At 42.1% G+C, this 20,241-nt stretch overlaps 2 protein-coding genes across 2 annotated transcripts; both read right to left on the minus strand.

The window, feature by feature from the left end:
• Positions 1–229: 229 nt before the first annotated feature.
• Positions 230–14,293, minus strand: LOC308170285 (ATP-dependent clpX-like chaperone, mitochondrial). The gene is made up of 15 exons (XM_080545053.1): positions 14,062–14,293; positions 13,427–13,485; positions 11,932–12,086; positions 11,190–11,307; positions 10,873–11,027; positions 9,359–9,518; positions 7,663–7,704; positions 6,429–6,605; positions 5,576–5,740; positions 5,241–5,329; positions 4,957–5,121; positions 4,162–4,461; positions 2,583–2,675; positions 1,844–1,950; positions 230–1,536 (listed from the first exon to the last, which is right to left on the minus strand). Exons 2-15 carry the CDS (start codon positions 13,479–13,481, stop codon positions 1,446–1,448), a joined length of 1,872 nt encoding a protein of 623 aa, XP_080401179.1. The 5' UTR covers positions 13,482–13,485; positions 14,062–14,293; the 3' UTR covers positions 230–1,445.
• A 2,257-nt stretch (positions 14,294–16,550) lies between these two features.
• On the minus strand, positions 16,551–19,080 carry LOC308170446 (H-2 class II histocompatibility antigen, A-K alpha chain-like; the record flags this gene model as incomplete). The annotated part of the gene is made up of 3 exons (XM_080545236.1): positions 16,551–16,666; positions 18,046–18,327; positions 19,065–19,080. 3 exons carry the CDS (start codon positions 19,078–19,080, stop codon positions 16,551–16,553), a joined length of 414 nt encoding a protein of 137 aa, XP_080401362.1.
• Between the last annotated feature and the right edge of the window lie 1,161 nt (positions 19,081–20,241).

Raw genomic sequence — 20,241 nt, forward strand, 5'->3', positions numbered from 1 at the left:
GAGTTTCCAACACCTTCAGAGATTAAACATGAGCTGCTTAGTTATGAACACAACACATGCTCTCTACCAAGCAAGGCAGAAATACATACAGGGGTTCTATGGTGCCCTCTAGTCGGTTTATGTAACACTGCATGTCATAATTCATACAAATAACAGAAACACCATGATCACTATTAAACTAAATGCACTACATAACAAAAGGTCAAACCAAAACAGGAATTCTGTACAGAGATATACATTTTATTTATATATTTAAACAATCACATCAATAAATTTGAAATTCACAACTTTTGGGCAGTTTTTTTTTTTTTACCTTTAAGAACCGAGAGCGCTTTCCAAAACTTCAACAACAAAGAAGGTAGAAACCGAAGTAAATCTCATCATTTAGCACTAAAGAGGACAGCAGCATGGTTCAGTCTGAAGACTACACTGAAGTGAAGGCTTAATCACAGAAATGTCTATCGGTGTTCCGTTTAGCTACATGACAAAGCATCACTAAAGGTGAAGTGGGGTTTGTTATCTTAACTCAATACAAGAACTAACTCTTACCCTATTGACATTGTCCCGTGATACAGCAGTTTGAGACAATCATACATTCCCTAAAGGGAGAGAGAGGGCAGAGGGAGCAAATAATAAAACACGTAACAATAACCATTAGTTGACGATTTAAAAAGGTCTACTACGTTCAACTGCTTTGCTTAGTGGTGCTGGTGGTTGATTGTACACTGTGTGATACGCTGTCCTAATTACAGGTTGCCGTGTGATACAAACCGATTCTAAACTCGACCCAAGCAGTACTGCTTAACATGTATAGCCCAGTGTTAATGAACACCATTATTAAAATGGCGGGTAGAAGAAAACATCCAAATACTGATGTGCTCATGGAATATTATGCCCCAGTGACAGGAGGCATCGGCTGTGTTATGTAACATGAAAACACTCAGATTAAACATTCCTCGCTCTGTCTTCAAGTGTACAATATGATCCCTGGTGCGGTGATTTGTTTCCCCTCGCCATTTCATTCTCACCCCACAAAAAAGAGAAAACACTAAATCCTTTAAAGAATAAAAATTGCATTATCTTTTAGATAAAGTAATACCAATCGGCAAAGATGGAGGATACACTTTTAAAGTCCAACTGGTTAGAACAGTTTTTCTTACTCCTTTTACTTTAAGAATTAACATCTGATGCATGGGACCAAAAAAAGGTACTTCCGGATTCGAATCTTGGTTCATTATGCAAAACACTTCTCAGAGACGACCGACAGGGTTTCATCCTTCAGGTTTGACTACAGCACAGCCTCCACAGCCGCCGTGTCGGGGGTCTCAGGGGGGCTGGAATATGTGGAACCCTCAGCTGGTTCCCGTCTAAAGGGTCTAGGTGAGGCTAATGATTCTAGATTGCACTGTGTAATTAGGAGTTCTTAAAACGGGGGAAGCGGAGGATCAGTTCTTGGCTGCGTCGGCCTGTCGCGGCCAGCTCTCCTCCTCGATGCCAGAGTCGTACTCCTCCTCCGACGACTCCTTTGCTGGCGCCCTGGAAAACAAACAAAATGGCAACTTTAGTTCAGGTTTCAGACCTCATGACCTCCCCTCGCTGGGCCTCGGTGTACAGGAGGATCTCTGATGAAAAACAACAACAACAACAAAATGTAAATCCATCCGTGAGAAGCAAGAAGTGGAGGCTGGTGGAGGTAGAAATCAGAGGACGGGGTCATTGTAATGAATGGAATGAGGAATAGCAACATTTGATTCCATTCCATGCATTAGATTGAGCCCATCCTCCCATTTCTGCCTCCTCCAGCCTCCCCTGATGAGGAGCTCAAACATTGGGATTAACTGACCTGGTGTATATGGGTTCTGTTTTTCCTTGGACAACCTCTTTGGTCAACTCCACCCCGATGATGTCAGAGTGAGGGACCTCAAACATGGGTTCTAGAAGCAGCACCTCCTATGAGAGACAGAGGTCTGTGTGAGACAACTGACCACATGGCATGCATGTCAGAATAATAACACACTAGACTTACAGCGCTTTTCTAGACACTCAAAGACACTTTAAAAAATGAAAAGATAGAGTAGTAACATTAAAAAATAAAAAATAAAAAGTATAGGGGTCTAATTAATTTTTGGATTACTAAATCTACATCTAAGTGTCTTTGTAGGACAATCTACTCTGTATACTGCAATTACACCTAGATTTCGGGCGGAGAAGCGGCGAACAAAAAGTGGTAATATCAAATCTATCATATCTATACATCATATAATATTATAATTTTTAGATGACTAAATCTAAGTGTCTTGGCATGTCATGTCATGACTAGTAGAATCTGACTGTAAACCAATCAACTGTTAAAGGCGGTAGTGGACCACCTGATGTTAGTCTTGACCAGATATTTTGATCATATTTTGATCATGTTTACTCATTTACTGTTATTCCTTGTTACCTTTTCTTTCTTTTGCACTGTATTGTACAGCACTTTGAGCTCCATTGTTATGGATGAAAGGTGCTATATAAATAAAGCTTATTATAATATCATGGATAGGAAGTCATGTCAAGTTGACACCACTGCAGAGTTGACGTACCATTATTGATCTGAGCCCCCGGGCTCCGGTCTTTCTCTCCAGGGCCAACCTGGCGATGGCGTGCAAGGCCCCTGGGGTGACACTGAGCTCACACTGGGACACAAGGAAAGAGAAGACAGCGGTTAGATCAGACGATTAGATTTAACTTTATTGTGATTGACAGAGTGCAAGTACGAAGACAACAGAACGTAGTTTGACATCTAATTATCGATAGCGCTTAACTGTATGGCGATTATCGATAGTGCTAAATGGTATGGACCTACAGTAGATGCGGTGAGAATCCCAAAGATCACGTCGCTCACGTGTCAAAATTGCGTCACAAATATTTCCGGTTTGTTATGAGACTATGGCGGGACAAATTAGACTAAATATGAATGGGAAACACTGGTTAGCATTGAGTAACACTGTGTTAGCATTGAGTAACACTGGTTAGCATTGAGTAACACTGGTTAGCATTGAGTAACACTGGTTAGCATTGAGTAACACTGGTTAGCATTGAGTAACACTGGTTAGCATTGAGTAACACTGTGTTAGCATTGAGTAACACTGTGTTAGCATTGAGTAAAGCGCAGTTTATGCTTCTGCGAAAAATCGACGGCGTAGGCTACGGCGTAGCTTGCGTAGGCCCGCGTAGCCTTGCGTAGCCTATGGCATAGATTAACGCGCACCTCTCCAAAAATGCAACTACGCGTCAGTTTCTACGCAACCGTAAGCACAGTGATTGGTCCGCTTGGTAGCACATGATTCCGATATGATTCCGACTCTCTCTGAGACCAAAATGCGGAAGCCATGACAGAAATGTCATTTACTTTTTCTGTAATTACTTATTAATAAAGATTTGAAAAATTATGATAACCATCGTATTATCTTAGTTTAATGTAATTTCAATGCATCATAGAACTTTTATTTACAACAAGCATAACAAAAAGAAATCGCTATTATGCCGCTTTGAGCTCCGTTGAGTTCCAACGGAGCGCCCTATGGAAGCGTCAGGCACAGCCTTCCTATAAGGAGCGCGATTCACATTTACGAGATGTACAATCCTGTTTATTTAGAAGTAAATGATTAATTACAGGGAGCCCCATGGCTGTTCGTTGGGTTTAAATTATATTTATGATAGACATATTTAATGTTAAGTTATCTATAAGAACTGTGATTGGTCCGCTTGGTAGCGTCACATTCCGACTCTCTCGTAAATGCGGAAGTCATGACAGAAATGTCATTTACTTTTTCTGTAATTACTTATTAATAAAGATTTGAAAATGTATGATAACCATCTTATTATCTTAGTTTACTGTCATTTCAATGCATTATAGACATTTTCTTTACAACAAGCATAACAAAAATAAGTTTTTTGATCACTATTATGCCGCTATGAGTACAACGACCGCGATCCGCGGTCCAACGTAGAACTATAAACTTGGAGAGCCCTCGCGTTGGCTACAGCGTAGACGCGCGTAAATTCGACGCAGAAGCATAAATCGGCCTCAACACTGTGTTAACACTGAGTAACACTGGTTAACATTGAGTAACACTGTGTTAGTGTGGAGTTGTTGTTGTTGTTGTTGTTGTTCCTCACCTTGTCCATGCTGAGGAGAGCCTGGTACTGGGGTATTACTGCGTTTCGGGGCTCAGTCAGGATCCTGACCAGCGTCTCCTGGTCCAGGCTGTGCAGGGGGACCACCACGGGCAGACGGCCCACGAACTCTGGGATCATCCCAAACTCGATGAGGTCCCTGGCCTCCACGTGCAGCAGCAGCCGGTCCTTCTCCTCCATCTCCGCCACCGCGTCCGTCTCCCCGCTGCTGTTGGCCAGGTCGGCCGCGGCCGCCGCGCGCCGTCCCTGACCCATGTTGGAGGGCGTGCCGAAGCCCAGGTACTGGACCACAGAGATGGAGGAGGAAGTAAGTAAGTAAGTAAGGCTTTATTTATATAGCGCCTTTCGTACATGAAATGCAACTCAAAGCGACGAGGAGTACACAGAGTCCAGGTTTTTGTCCCAGCCCAGTGCCATCACGGCTGACTGACATAATCAAGTGATCTTCGAAACTATGATTAGCAGTCAAACATGTCTCTACTGAGTCAAACATGTCTCTACTGAGCTGGGACAAAGTCAAACATGTCTCTACTGAGCTGGGACAAAGTCAAACATGTCTCTACTATGATTAGCTGAGTCATACATGTCTCTACTATAATTAGCTGAGTCATACATGTCTCCACTGAGCTGGGACAGAAGCCGGCAGCACAAGGGCTCTCTGCGGTTTCCAGTCATTTCGAAAAGATTTCAACAACGATCGCGCAGATTCGCCGACACCTCTATTCACAACGCCTTCCCTAAGAACAATGAAAAGCATCTTCAATCTCTCTCTCTTACCTTCTCGTTCTTCCTCCTGCTGATGATCCTGTCCAGTCCGTTGAAAGCCCCGGACGCCACGAAGAGGATGTTCGTCGTGTCCACCTGCACCGTCTCTCCTCGGAGCTTCCTGGAGTTCTTCTCTGGGACGTTGACGATCGTCCCCTCCAGGAGTTTGAGAAGGCCCTACAAAGAAGACACAGACGGGAACCAAAGCAGCCCATGAGCCACGACAACACCATAACACGGAAAGCGCAGTGTCATCGCTAGAATCGTGCGGGGCGAAACACGTGTCGAACACCGACCTGCTGAACTCCCTCCCCCCCTACGTCCCTCAGCTGGTGAATGCCAGGAACGCTGCCGATCTTATCCACCTCGTCCAGGAACACGATGCCTGTACAGGGAAAGCCCGGCTCAGTGAGACGGTCATGAGATTCTCAACAGCCCTTCCCATACAGAATCATTAAAAAAAGGATTAAGGAACAACATTCCTTCCCTATAGTCATAGTACATGTTCATTGTGTCAGAGCTTGGGCGGTTTAATTCAACACAATAGAGGTCAGCGAAAGGGTAACACATCATCGATCATGTGGAATGTAAAGTGAAGGGTAGAGGGACTGTGAGACTGTGTACTACCCACCTTGCTGTGCTTTCTCCACTGAATAGTTGGCGTCCTGCAGCAGTTTAGCAATTACTGACTCAATGTCCTCCCCTACATACCCGGCCTGGGTCAGTGTGGTGCAATCACAAATAGCAAAAGGAACATCAAGACATTTAGCCAGAGTCTGGGCCAACAATGTCTTGCCTGTAAGATAGTGGGGGGGGGGAAACATTTTGTTTATGGACATATTAGCCTTCAGTGACTTTATTTGCACAAACAGATTCTGCAGCAGTGATGTCTCGATTTGCCAAAGTCTTTATTTTTTTTTAAGGGTTTAGGTCTATTTTTTTTTGTCTACTATTCAATGGACCTATCGCTAAGCCACGGCCCCTTTGAAAACTCAGACAAACAAACAACTCTTCACTGACAGTGACTGACTGACCATGACTGAATGACATTCAATGACTTACAATGGCGGGAGTTGGCAAATATCTGATTTACCACAAAGTAATCTGATTTACTTATCTACAAGTAATAGACATGTTTTTCAAGATGACAAGAATATTTAGTCTAGAAGCTTTTCACCATTAGATATTAGCGAGTTGTTGTCCAAGTTTTCTGCCTGTAGTGACTTTTGCTGTGATATGATTGGACAATTTCTATTTCGGGGCGTGGCTTAGCGATAGGTCCCTTGTCACTTTATTTTGTTGTTTGTGGTCTAAGCTGCTGTAACGTCTGAATTTCCCTTCGGGGATCAATAAAGTACCTAAATCTATCTATCTACTTGTAACTGTCATGTTTTTTCTTTAATATTTCTCTCTCATAACATGACATGAATAAACGGAGAACAAGAAGCAAGGAGGCAACACTGAGGACTCTGATAAGAACTGACCTGATCCAGTGGGGCCTAACAGCACAATGTTGCTCTTCTCCAGTCTGATCTCCGCGTGGGTGGAGTCTAGGACGTCTCCGCCCCTCTTCTCCTGAGGGGCCTGCTGGGTGGCCTGCTGCTGCATGGACGCCCCCAGGGCGTTACCATGGGGACTGATGCCAGCAATCTGTAGCAGCTCTACAACGGCAAAATAAAAAGCCACATATTTGATTTCACATTTTATCTGGCACCAGGGGAGGTAGAAAATTGGAGGACAGGCTCATTGTAATGCATGGGATGGAACATGTTATCATTACAATGAGCCCATTCCATCCATTGGGGGCGGCTGTGGCGCAGGAGGTAGAGTTGCTGTCTAATGATCGCAAGGTTGGCAGATCAGCGGTTCGAGCCCTGGCTGGCCCTGGCTGACCCCAAAATTGCTCCCAGTGAGCAGGCCAGCGCCTTGCATGGCAGCTTGCCGCCATTGGTGTGTGAATGTGTGTGAGTGGGTGAATGAGAGGCCATTGTAAAGCACTTTGGAGCAGCTTTGGAGCAGCAAAAAAGGCACTATATAAGTGCAGTCCATTTACCATTACATTGAGCCTGTCCCCCAATTTCTACCTCGACCACACTGACCTCGCCTGGCACTGGCATGATGGTGATGAATGCCAATATGGGCTTATAGGAAATCTGGCGTTAAAATCCAGCTCCCAAAAGCTAAAAGCTACATAACTTTAAAAGCTAGATAACTTTTTAAAATCTACATAACTTGTGTGAATAAAGTAAAACTAATCACTTTGGGCAGCTCACTAGGTAATACAATACAATTTAAATTCCAGAAGGTATATTTTGTCTTTTTTCCCTGGGGTGAAATTGCATAATTTAGTTCCCAATGTGCAATATGTGCCAAAATGTGGACTGCAATAGGACCAAGTTCAATCTATAAATACATGTGCTCTGCTCTGTGCCAGGGTGGAGTTGCTGAATGAAGGGAGTAGGTCTGAGATAGCAGGGCTGCAGGTGGGTTAGCTACAGTATCTAGGTCACTGGGACATCCTATCCACCACTCTCCTGGTTCAGAGAACAGGAATACCAACTATTGCTGCATATCTTACAACGCCACATCAACAATCGCTGTCTACACAAGGAGTGTCTGTACATTTTGGCATTCGTGCAAATTTGAAAATAATCTATCAAAACAGAAGGCTCCGTAAGTGACATCACAGTGACAGCTGTGTGAGGACCAATCACTTACTTGTGAATCTGTATTCATCCTCCCGCCGTCTCATCTCGAGCTCTACGGGGAGAGGATGAGAGTTCTCAAATCAACATTATCATCACTACCAAACGCAACAGAATTGTATCAAACTCCACTGATTTATCAGGTTTTATTGGACAAATGCCAAATCACAGACAAGCGGACAGTTTTAGCTTATGAGGGATTTGCAGCTGTTAAAAGTACATTTGGGAAACGTTGCTTGGTTCTTTCCATGCATATGAAAGCATATCACAACATTTGCAGTTCTAAAGTGAAACCTACTGGAATTCTTTTTCTGATAGTAAAGGCCCTTGCACACCAATGCGTTTTTTACGTGCGTTTTTTACGTCCGTTAAAAAAATAAATTAGAACTCATGTTGTGTCAATCACGCTTGCACACTGAATCCGTAATAATCGTCCGTCCCCAAAAAAATCGGAACAGGTTCGATTTTCTGCGTTTTTCGCGTCCGTCAAAAGCCTTTTGAGAGTTGTTTTTGACCACTCCGCCATGGTATAGACTGGGACACATCGTCAAATTAGAACTGCAGGACAGTTGGATTAATGTTTACGGAAGGAATGTCTCAAGTATTATCTCGGCGGTTAGTCGAGTGAAAGAAAAACAACATACAGATGATAATTCACACAATATAATACCACGAAAGTGTACGGCACTAAACAACAACATTTATTTGGGCAGCATCCTACTCAAACTCAGGCAGAAGGGCAGGGTCCGGCCAGGTGCACACACTGTCAGACTGCCAGTGCATCATACAGGTACATCATTCAGCATGGTTATAGCGGTTTCTTTTTCTATTCTACTATTCAATTTCTACTTCTGCTGTCTGCGTCTCCCTGGGTATTCCAGATGGCAAACAGTAAAGAAATGCCACAATATACCAGGACTTAAGAAACGAGATGTCCAACAAAGGATTTGACTAACCCTGGCCTATTTTGCGCAACAAGTAGACTCTGATGCAGCGGAGACAGGGTTGCCAGATGGGCTGGTTTTTGGTCGATTTAGCCGTTTTTAGACTCAATCCCATCTGGCAACCCTGAGCGAAGAGTCTACAAATGGTATGATTACAGATATCACACTGCAGGAGATGCACACCATGCTTTGTTAAAAGAAATAAAGATTTATTGTACTTTTCTACTGATAATACATTCTACGCAGGTCTACCATTTGGTTTTAGTTATATTGCTCTCAGTTGTTTGTACCTTTTGCTAAATCAAGCATTTAGAATGTAGAGTGCATATTGCGAAAGTTCGCAACGTAAAAAAACGCAACGGACCGGTGTGCAAGGTCTCTGTGCGTAACGTTTTGTACTGTACGTTCTGTACTGTAGCAATGACAATAAAGACCATTCATTCATTCATTCATTTTTTCGGATGACGGATTTAAAAATACGCATGCGAAAACGCACGCATTGGTGTGCAAAGACCTTTACAGTATGCTATTCTGTTTCTTACTAGCAGTAAACCCCTGTCCAGATCCTAACTGACAGATTGGCCAAGGCCAACAAAGTGTGTTAGTTTAGAAGGCCAACAAAGTGTGTTAGTTTAGAAGGCCAACAAAGTGTGTGAGTTTAGAAGGCCAACAAAGTGTGTTAGTTTAGGTGTGGTTCATAGGTTAGGTTAGTTTAGGTGTGGTTCATAGGTTAGGTTAGTTTAGGTGTGGTTCATCTATACTGACCTCGGGGTGTCAGTGAAGCCTGTTTCTCCACCTCTACCTGCGGTCGACTCCCAGCGGGGATGTTGTTGTAGATGCGCTTGTAGTGGTTGTACACAGCAACCGATAACACCTTCTTCGCGTAAGACTGGCCTACAACATACTTGTCGAGGTAGGCATAGATCTGAAAAAATAATAAATAATAATAATTAATAATGTTTGATTTACTGCTAGTTATAATTCCTTATTTAAAGGTAGACTTTGGGATATGACTTCACTCCTGTGAAAACAGAGCAACTTTAATCAGACGTATTGTAATGAACAAGAGCAAACAGGACTGTCTACTTGTTTCGCTGCCCTTCAATTTCCCTTTCTTTCTTTCCTTCCATGTCCCTCCGTTTCTTCTTTTCCACTTCCATTCGCTTCTGAATTCTACCGGAGACACTCACGAGTCACGACTTTGATGCATGACCTCTGAACACACTCATCTCCAGCCTGTTGCATCTCTGGTTTTTGAAAGTCTCTTTGCTTTGACTTCAGATCCCAGAGTCTAACTTTAAAGTCAACAATCCAACATACTGTACATAACTACCTCAACTGTACATAGCTTACTGCTATCCATCTCTTGTATATGTTATGGTACATGTGGGAATACGGTACATGTGGGAAAACTAGGGTTAGGGTTAGGTGCTAGGGTTAGGTGCTAGAGTGCTAGGGTTAGGGTTAAGGTTAGGGTTAGACATGCCAGCATGTACCAAGTCGACATAGCACCTAACCCTAACCCGTTTTCCCATATATACCTCTAACTACCGTACTTGCCATACTGTTGTACGTTATAACTATCATGTTTTATATCACAATTTGCACTTCTGGTTAGATGCTAAACTGCATTTAATTGTCTGGTACTTGTACTCTGCAACGACAATAAAGTTGAATCTAATCTAGGGGGCGGCAGTAGCCTAGAGGTTAGAGAGGCCGGCTAGAAATGGGAAGGTCGCTGGATCGATCCCCGCCTCAGGAGGGAGCTGCATGTGCCCTTGAGCATGGCACTTAACCCCTAATTACTCCAGGGGCACAGACTATGGCCGAATCTGTGCCTAGAGCAAAAAATAAATAGAGCCTCATAAGCAGGCCCCTGTTGAACTTTCAGTCCCCGCTCCGGTTTTACGGAGCCGTTTTGGACGGGTGATCCGGGCCCTGCAATGGTGACTGTTCTCAATTATGGTGAATTCTGGGGGGAGGTCTGTAGCGGACAATACTGAGCAGCATGATGTACATAATTCACCTGTGTGTTTCGGTTATGGGGAATTGTGTGAGGGCACTTTAATGCCGGTCACTGGGGTGTGACGTATGGGGGTTATAGGTAACATATAAGGAAGTGTTGTGTGTTGCTATGGGCGCTATGTCAACAGTTAAATAAATGCCGACGCTGTTGGCTTTATACTGGCACCAAGTCTCCGCTTCGTTTGTACGCTCCAACTCCTACAACATCTTCTTCTTCTTCTATCTAATCTAATCTTGTTTCTTAGCAGCCTTACCTTTTTAGGGGGTGGGGGTGGTTTCTGTGCAAAGGCCATTTTCACGGCTTCAGCCGCAGACTCAGCCTCTTTGTTCAACCCTTTCTTAGAGTCTGTTTCAGAGAGCACCACGAAGAAGTGATGGCATTTCTCACATTTCACAAAGCGCGTCGACGCTGAAAAACATTTTTTTTTAAATCATGTCAAAAAGATCTAATTTTAATTTAATCATATCTAACATAGCAGTGATTGGCAAGTCAATATACTGTAGGACTGGTATTGCTTTTGTCCTAGGAATTGACATCTTGGGCACACCCAAGCATTGTAAAGGCACTCACATACGAAGGTCTCCACGTGCGTACAGGGGTCACCACATTTGGGGCAGCGCAGCTGGCCTCCTCCCTTCCCAGACCCCCCAGAGGAGCCGCCCAGCCTCTTGGCTTCACTGAGGCTTTTCTGCTTTGACAAACAGAGTAGAGAGAGATCGCATCTTCATCACTGTTATCAATATTTTATAATGTTTGTGTTCAGGTTACTAGGCAACAAGTTCAGTTGCGGATTTTTTTTTTTTTTTTTTTTTAAAGATTAAATAAACAAACAAATCATAATCTGTTGTCGCTTATTACTGTTAACTAATAAATGGCGCTGTAGAACTGTTGTATAAAAGCAATATCACACTCGAGGTCGTGCTGTTATACTGAATATCAGCACGGCTGTGATTGTCTTCGGTACTCGCATGCGGCCTCGTACCTACGTACGACAACAGATTATGATTTGTTTGTTTATTTAAAAAATTGTTCCGCAACTGAACTTCAAATGGACTGTTGCCTAGTAACCTGAACACAAACATGTAGTCTAATTAACAGTCATTTAGTAGAACATCTGTGCGGCGGAGTGATACATATACGGTAGTTAAAAGTCCCAGTGCTGTTATACTGTATATCGGCACTCATGGAATGCCTCGTGTCCAATCAAATTACTTAGTCGGAACTAACTGTTGTATAATATGTGTTAAACACTTTGATTACATTTGAACAGAAATTTATTTGTATGCCGTGTCCCTGGAGGAATTCTAAGTACCTTTCCACCATCACTATCCTTTGTTGTCCCATCTTTAGAGGCAAAGCAGACGGCAGTTTCTGAGAAGGATCTAACACGGACTCTGGGAGGTAGATGAGTGTCCCGAGATCTCGGTCTACTCAGGAAATACAGCTGAATAGGAGAACACGACAGTCCTGCAACAAAGAACAAACAAAACCTCCCATCACTGATCCTTTCAAATCAACAGAACTGAACAATAATAAACAAATTGTTATGTTATATTGAAATGAATCTTACCAACTATGTTAAAAATGGGCATGAAAAGACCAACACACCTAATTCTACAGTCATTACCCTGGCTAATAGACAGATCTTAGTAACATTTGCCTGAATCATATATTAGGTGACAATGATTTTGATATCAAACTCAAGCCATACATTAGGGCTTTCACACCGGCAAAGAACCGTTCCCGTTCGCGTTGGTGCTGTCTGGCGAACCAGCCTGCGTTCATACCAGTGTGACCAGAACCAGTCATCAGCGATGGGTGATGAAGGGGCGGGATACAACTAGATGGTCTTTGCAGCATAGAATATGACACACCCACTGACGACATGACTGTTCTACGTTTTGGTTCGCGCTTGAGAACCACTATTTTTTGGTTCCAGCTGCAAACCAACTTTTCAGTCTGCAAACAAATTGAGTTTCGGTCTGTACGCGCCGGCAGGTTCCAGACTTGGTTCGCGTTTAATTCTTTGCAGGTGTGAAAGCCCCACATGTGTATACAAACACGCCCACTAGTGGTATACTCCTCACTTCATGACAGACCAACCACTTAAGCCAGTAATTAATCAAATTAATATTCCCCCAAATCCCTGATGTGGCACTGATGGTAATGATCCTGACGTCACGGCCGACTCTGCCGTCTTCTTCCTCAGCCAATCATGACATCAAACCATTATGTATATGAAGTCACTAACGCACTGTAACCATTATGTATATGAAGTCACTAATGCACTGTAAACATCAGGTCCATCACTTCATCTAGCTCTAGTGCATTTAAGGCATAACACCAAATGTACCTATACTTTTTTTTTTTTTACTTTCTTTTTATTGAAAGTAAGGTAGAGATTACAGATATACAAAAACAATACTTTTCAAGTCCCACCAAATCCCAAGGGGTGCATCCCAGGAAAAAGGGTATAAATAAATAATAAATAAATAATAATAATAATAATAGTGGTGATAGGTAATGAAGACAGTAGACAGGTATACTTACATACATAAGTAAATAAAGAAAAATAAAGTGCAGTTTGTGTGTTTGTAAGTGAGGATAAATGAGATGGTCGTGTTGGTCTATGATATCATATCTGTTATGATTGTAATATGATGTTAGGATGAGGTCAACAGTGTCACGTAATGACGTAATGACGTAGGCTAGGCTAACCCACAGCTAGTCTCTGCTGCTTTTCTTCCACCACAACCCGGGCTTACTTAATTATTATTATTATTATTATTACTATATATAATACTCACCTCTGTGTGCGGAATTCAAGAACAGCCTCGCAGCCGACGTGCACGGGCACGACATACTTCTTTAAGTTTTGCGAAAACAAAAACAACAGAAGTGGAGGATTAGCTGAACTATTAGTAAACAAGCGCAGCAGCACAGACAAACATCACTTGGAGAAAAAGACTGTGAAACAAAACAATGTTCAAACAAAACAAATGTCCCGGATGTTAAGCGAACACACTAATCAACACGCGTAGTATACATAACAGCCAGTCATGAGTTTGTTTATATTATTGCTCTCTCTAAACGAGCTAGAGTTTAGGCCAAAGCCTGGGGGGTGGGGTGGCCAGCGAGCTGGGGGGTATTCCATCAACGTCGCTAAAGGAAAATCCTGGCTTATTTTTGATAACTTCTCGCGAAACTTATCAGAATATGCCTGGATATTTTTAGGAACTCTCGCGAGACTTGTCAGACTAAACCTGGATTTTCTTTTAGTGATGTTGATGGAATACCCCCCTGAACTGACCAGAGTCAACAAGAGAACCATTCACATGTAGGCAGGGGAGCCAGGACACATGTCAGGTGGCTAGATCACTATATCACATAACAGCATGTTTACATAAACAACCGCTATCTTCGCTTTCATCTCTGTACTTACGGGAACACGATGGAACCAAAACAAGTCTTGACGTTGAGGTTCTTCCGGAGCACAATTCCGTCGAGTCACTTGTCTTAAGGGCAACAACTTCTCTATTTGAACAGGTCACTGTGTCACACCAATGTCACCGTGTAAAGATCGCATGGACCCCCCCCAGGTGGGATTGGACCCCGTATGGTGTAAGGGTTTGCTGTTATGAAGGAGGTCAGTCACACTAGGAGACCGAGGCCAGTCATTGTAGTGTTATTGGCTGTTTGCGTCACGTCTTCCCCTTCTTCTTCTTTTGGTTTTCACGGCAGCGTGCAATCCTTTGGTGTTGCATTACTGCCCTCTGCTGGAATCAGTTAAGTCCTACAATGTCCATTTTCCTATTTAGTCCCGGTCATTTGACCCCTGTGAGTATTTTATTTTATTTTTTATTATATCTTTGCACTCGACCAAATGTCATGACAGGACCCTCCTTTCATGACTTTTCCTAGATATGTGCGTTCTACCACCCAGTATCCACCCCTCCTAAAGGGGAGGGGTGCCACCCCTCCTAAATTTCGTTGTTTGGTACCTGTACTGTAGCAATGACAATAAAGTCCATTCATTCATTCATATCCTTTACATTTTCTAAATCACATCAGGATAAGCTAATATAAAGCTATTTTGCAGTTTTTCTGTGTAGGAAGCAGGGTAATTTACAAGCGGCCAACTAGTGGTCGTTTTGTGTAAATAGCAGCTTAGCATTGAAAAAGAGGGGGTCGTTTAGTAGGTTAAAAAAGGCACAGCTGTTCTGGTGTTAAGAAAGCTGACCAGACCATGACTTCCTTCCTGCCTTGTCCACATCCACCACACTCCAGTATGCCCTTCAAACCTCCTCCTGTCAAGCCTGCTCTTTTCATCATCCCTCCATCCATGTCCCCCCTTTCTGATGTATGTTTCCTGCAGTTAACCAATAGATGTTCCACTGTTTCTTCTACCTGACAACAGTCACATAATCCTGTCGGATGTTTTCCCATAATTTTAAGAGTTCCCTTCAAATGACTGTGCCCTATTCTTCGTCTTGTCATCACCAACTCCTCTTTTCTATTTCCTCCCCTGTTTCTCACCCTACCCACTCTGTTTTGTATTGCATGTAAGTGTCTTCCTCTTGTTGTCTCCTGATCCCACTGCTGCTGACACTTTTTATTGGCTTCCCTCCAGTCCACACACTCTTTCCCTCTGATTTTGATATTTGAATTATGGTGTCTACTGTATATCACCTTTTTTAACAGCTTGTTTGGCTAGTTTGTCCACTCTCTCATTACCCATGATGCCCATATGCGCAGGGACCCAAATGAATGTGACCACAATTCCTTGCTTCACTACTCGTGAATGTATTTCCATTATTTTATATATCAAGTCTTGGCGCTTACTAGATGGACCACGCTTTAAGATGTACAGACCAGATGATTACTAGATGTACCACGCTTTAAGCTATACAGACCAGATGCTGAATCACTATAGATCAGCACTCTGCTGGGTTTAGCTAGTTCAACCCACTCTAAAGTCTCCAAATGGCGTCCAACTCAACTGTATAGACACTTAGGAAGTTTGGAGTCCTTTCACATTATCTCAACTCTGTGGCTAGGAACTACCATTGCAGAACCAGTATTTTCTGTTATTAGATCTTTTGAAGTTCCTGACCTACTCATGATGTTTTGAAATGTACAGATTTAATCTACAAACCAGGAGACTACAAACACTGGCAATTGAGAATGCACAATACCACAATCTGACCTATCTCTTCCCCAACTCCAAGACGTATTTCAAGTTTGCTGTGGATGAAAATGGACTGTGGGTCATGTTTGCCTCAAGTACCAAACCAACCATAATGGCTGCCAGATTAGACCATAGGAAATTCTATGTGTTATCTATCATTGACACTACCTATCCTATTCTGAAAGCTGGAAATGTGTTCATTGCATGTGGGGTGCTCTATATGACTGACCCCAAAGACAAAAAAGTTACATTTGCCTTTGACTTAGTTAGAGAGAAACCTTTGAATGCAAGTTTTGCTCTTAGAGAAACCAACGGCATCATGGCTATGTTATCGTACTATCCAAAAAACCAGCTTTTGTATATGTGGGACAACAGCTATGTGAAAACATGCAAGGCTCATTACACATGGGATCAAATGTAAAAACGGCAGTGCAGAAACCGTTTCAACATTTCATTGTATTGTTTGTGACAATAAATTTGAATTTAACATCTGTACAGTAAATTGTGTACAATTATATATTGTAGCATTGTATAGGCCTACTGATCATCAACACACGCACACACACACACACACACATACACGCACACGCTCACGCATTTCAAGAGTGTATCATGGTAGTACAAGAAATTCACACACAAGTGAAACTACTTCAAATGCAGACAAACTTTCACTGGACAAGATAAAGAGTACATTGCTCCCATAAAGTGACAATGTAGATTCTCAACCATGGAGAGACAGAGTTTCACTGGGGTTTTCTGAACAGGATGAAGGTTCCAAGAGCCACTCCCAACAGCCCCAGACTCAGGCCCACTGCACAGAGCACAGCAGGCCCGACTCCAACCTCATCCACCTTATTCTCTGGGGACCAAGATGACACACCAACATTAGGTAACAAGATGACACACCAACATTAGGTAACAAGATGACACACCAACATTAGGTAACAAGATGACACACCAACATTAGGTAACAAGATGACTCACCAACATTAGGTAACAAGATGACACACCAACATTAGGTAACAAGATGACACACCAACATTAACACAAGATGACACACCAACATTAGGTAACAAGATGACACACCAACATTAGGTAACAAGATGACACACCAACATTAGGTAACAAGATGACACACCAACATTAGGTAACAAGATGACACACCAACATTAGGTAACAAGATGACACACCAACATTAACACAAGATGACACACCAACATTAGGTAACAAGATGACACACCAACATTAACACAAGATGACACACCAACATTAGGTAACAAGATGACACACCAACATTAACACAAGATGACACACCAACATTAGGTAACAAGATGACACACCAACATTAGGTAACAAGATGACACACCAACATTAGGTAACAAGATGACACACCAACATTAACACAAGATGACACACCAACATTAGGTAACAAGATGACACACCAACATTAACACAAGATGACACACCAACATTAGGTAACAAGATGACACACCAACATTAGGTAACAAGATGACACACCAACATTAGGTAACAAGATGACACACCAACATTAGGTAACAAGATGACACACCAACATTAGGTAACAAGATGACACACCAACATTAGGTAACAAGATGACACACCAACATTAGGTAACAAGATGACACACCAACATTAGGTAACAAGATGACACACCAACATTAGGTAACAAGATGACACACCAACATTAGGTAACAAGATGACACACCAACATTAGGTAACAAGATGACTCACCAACATTAGGTAACAAGATGACACACCAACATTAGGTAACAAATCCTTACAGAAAACTATCTGTCAGTCAGTGGAAACTTTATTAGTGGCCTGACATTTATAATGAAAAAAACAACAACATGGATAATAATGATATATATATATATATATGATGTGATGGTCATTTATCAGCTTACACACCATTCAGGGCGTGTGGCCCAAGCAGGAATATTTTGTTCAAATCGAGCCAAATACTGTCAGCTTTCTTCTATTTACCTTTTGTTTCTTTTTATTATTACTACTCGATCTTTTCAGTTTGTAAAGCGTCTTTGAGTGTCTAGAAAAGCGCTATATTTAAGTCTAATGTATTATTATTATTATTATTATTAAGCCATGCCATCTAACTCTCTATAAAGGCTATGAAAATGTAGTAGCCAGACAGACAGCCAAACAGTCATAATGCGAGGTTTTTTATTTATTTTATTTAGTATTATTAATATTATTTACCCCAGGTCCTGGTTTGGGGATCCTCCAGGGCCACGTGTTCCACAGTGCAGGTGTAGACATCCCCCTCCTCGGGGGTGAAACTCAGAGAGTAGAACTGGTGGAACGTTCCATCTTTATTGGGATAGTATGGATGGAAAGACGCTCTCTTGGTCACCTCCATGTCATTTTTGGTCCAGCTGACTTTGACGTAGGGGGGGTAGAAATGATCCACAAAGCAGATGAGGGTGTTCCCCACCCCCTGCTCAATAGCATCTCTGGCATAGATGGAGCTCACAGGGGCCTCTGGGTATAGCAAATAGAAACCATCAAAGCAATGCTGAACATCCAAACACTGTCTTTATACCTGACCTTACAGAACAATACCTTCCTTAAGAAAATAACTTCCTTGTTTCTTTACTCCATAACATCCACTCACGTACAACAAGCCGTAAACAACTAGGTGTCCAATAACATGGTGCTCATTTTACTGTCCCAAAAAATCCACCCCCTCTGGGAAAAATAAATAGTTGCTAACTGTCACCTACGTTTTTGTTGTTGTTTGAAAGCCTGTATTGTTTCAGTTCTCCAAACAGCAGCAGCACATGTGGCAAAAGCAGCGCACGTCGCAAGAGTGTTTTTATATAACGTATTGTTTAATAGATCAAATATTTATACATCATTTAAATGTTATTGTATTTAGAACATTTGCATTTCTGTGTGGTATTTTATTTTTGAATTGACTGGGATCCTTATAGGGAAATTGTATAAAACGATATACCGATAAAGCATCTGAAAAAAGAGGAGAAGATACATTTACCTGTATCAACAGGTAAATATGAATATACAGGCCGACATCTAACAGGGTGAAATCCTCCTTAACACATCAAGGGCCCATTCTCCTCTTTTAAAGGCGTCTTAAGTCGTGCAAAAACAGCTTTATGCAAAATGGAGCCCCTAGTGAATATTCCAGTCAGAGCCTAGACCCCCATGACTGTACCTTTGGCATCTGCTTCATTACTGTGTGTAGTTTCTCCCCAAACCCTCCAGCTTCTGCATGCTTCTGACATTACAGGAGCAAACTTATAAAGATAAGTAAGCATTGGAGGAGGTGTTGTATTGGGTATTGTCCACACTATCTCTCCTTTCATAACATCTACATAAAAGACTTGTTCCCAATCCAACGCTACATACAGCTGCGGATCTCCGGAGTTATCACATCCATAGACAAGGTGCATTTCAGGGACTAAAACAGAAAAAGAACACACATTTAAACCCTCATAAATATAACATTCATCAGTACAGTTCATACTTTCTTTTCATCTGATCCAAGAAAAAGATATTGATGGTCACAAACAATTAAATAACTACGGTCAGAGTAGTTGACATAGTGTTGCACTTCTATTTTCTAAAAGCAATATAGTCCATATTGTCTACATGGGTTTCTATATAGAATGACACATTAATTACACATGAACTAACTTGTAGTATTGTGTCTAGTATGTAGAGGAATAACATAAACAAATCTCTTACAGTCTCCGGAGGTGAACACAGCTCCAGTAAGTATCAATACAACCACAGAGTAGTTCATAGTTAACCTCCTCTATGTATTTCAGGGAGCACTGCTACATCTAGTTTACTAAGACGAAGGTGAAGCTCAGAAATGGAGGAAACTACTTCCTCTTTCAAACAATACCGTTAGAAATGGAGGAAACTACTTCCTCCTTCAAGCAGTATGTATATATAAAACACACATTGTCGTGTCATAGTAGAAGTGTTGCTCTGAGATGTAAGCAACATGCTTCTGAATCTGTCATCCATCAACCTGCTGCTCTTCTCCACTGCTCTTCTGGGTGTAGGTGAGTAAAATAAACTATATATTCAATTGAGTTTTGAATACCTTTTCTAAAAGTGATTATATGGAACATGGGGCATGTTTTGTAAGGTTGTGTAAGTCTCCAAAAGTCATCCATTTGTTGCAGCTAACAACTTTCTCTCGTTTCTGCTCAGATGGATATTTCACACACGTCGATGCTTGGTGTCGGAGAGAATCAAGTGATCCTTCTAACGCTGAGTATTTACTCGAGATTCATTTTAACAAGAAGTTGCGAATGAAGTACAACACCACTGAATGGCAGTGGAAAGCATACTTTCCACAAGGAATTGGACGAGCGGAGCAATATACCAGTGATCCTAATGACCGTAGTCTTCGAGAAGATG

This window comes from Nansenia antarctica (genome assembly GCF_963989245.1).
Source record: "Nansenia antarctica genome assembly, chromosome: 14".
Lineage (NCBI taxonomy): Eukaryota > Metazoa > Chordata > Actinopteri > Argentiniformes > Microstomatidae > Nansenia > Nansenia antarctica.

What these genes read in the sequence shown, in the direction of transcription:
- LOC308170285 (XM_080545053.1), bottom strand. Translation starts at nt 13,481, where the DNA reads ATGTCGTGCCCGTGCACGTCGGCTGCGAGGCTGTTCTTGAATTCCGCA. An exon ending in CTTGAATTCCGCACACAGAG is followed by an intron (nt 12,087 to 13,426) that starts GTGAGTATTATA and finishes TCTTTGTTGCAG; the next exon opens with GACTGTCGTGTTCTCCTATT. An exon ending in GGGGGCTCAGATCAATAATG is followed by an intron (nt 1,951 to 2,582) that starts GTACGTCAACTC and finishes TGTCTCTCATAG; the next exon opens with GAGGTGCTGCTTCTAGAACC.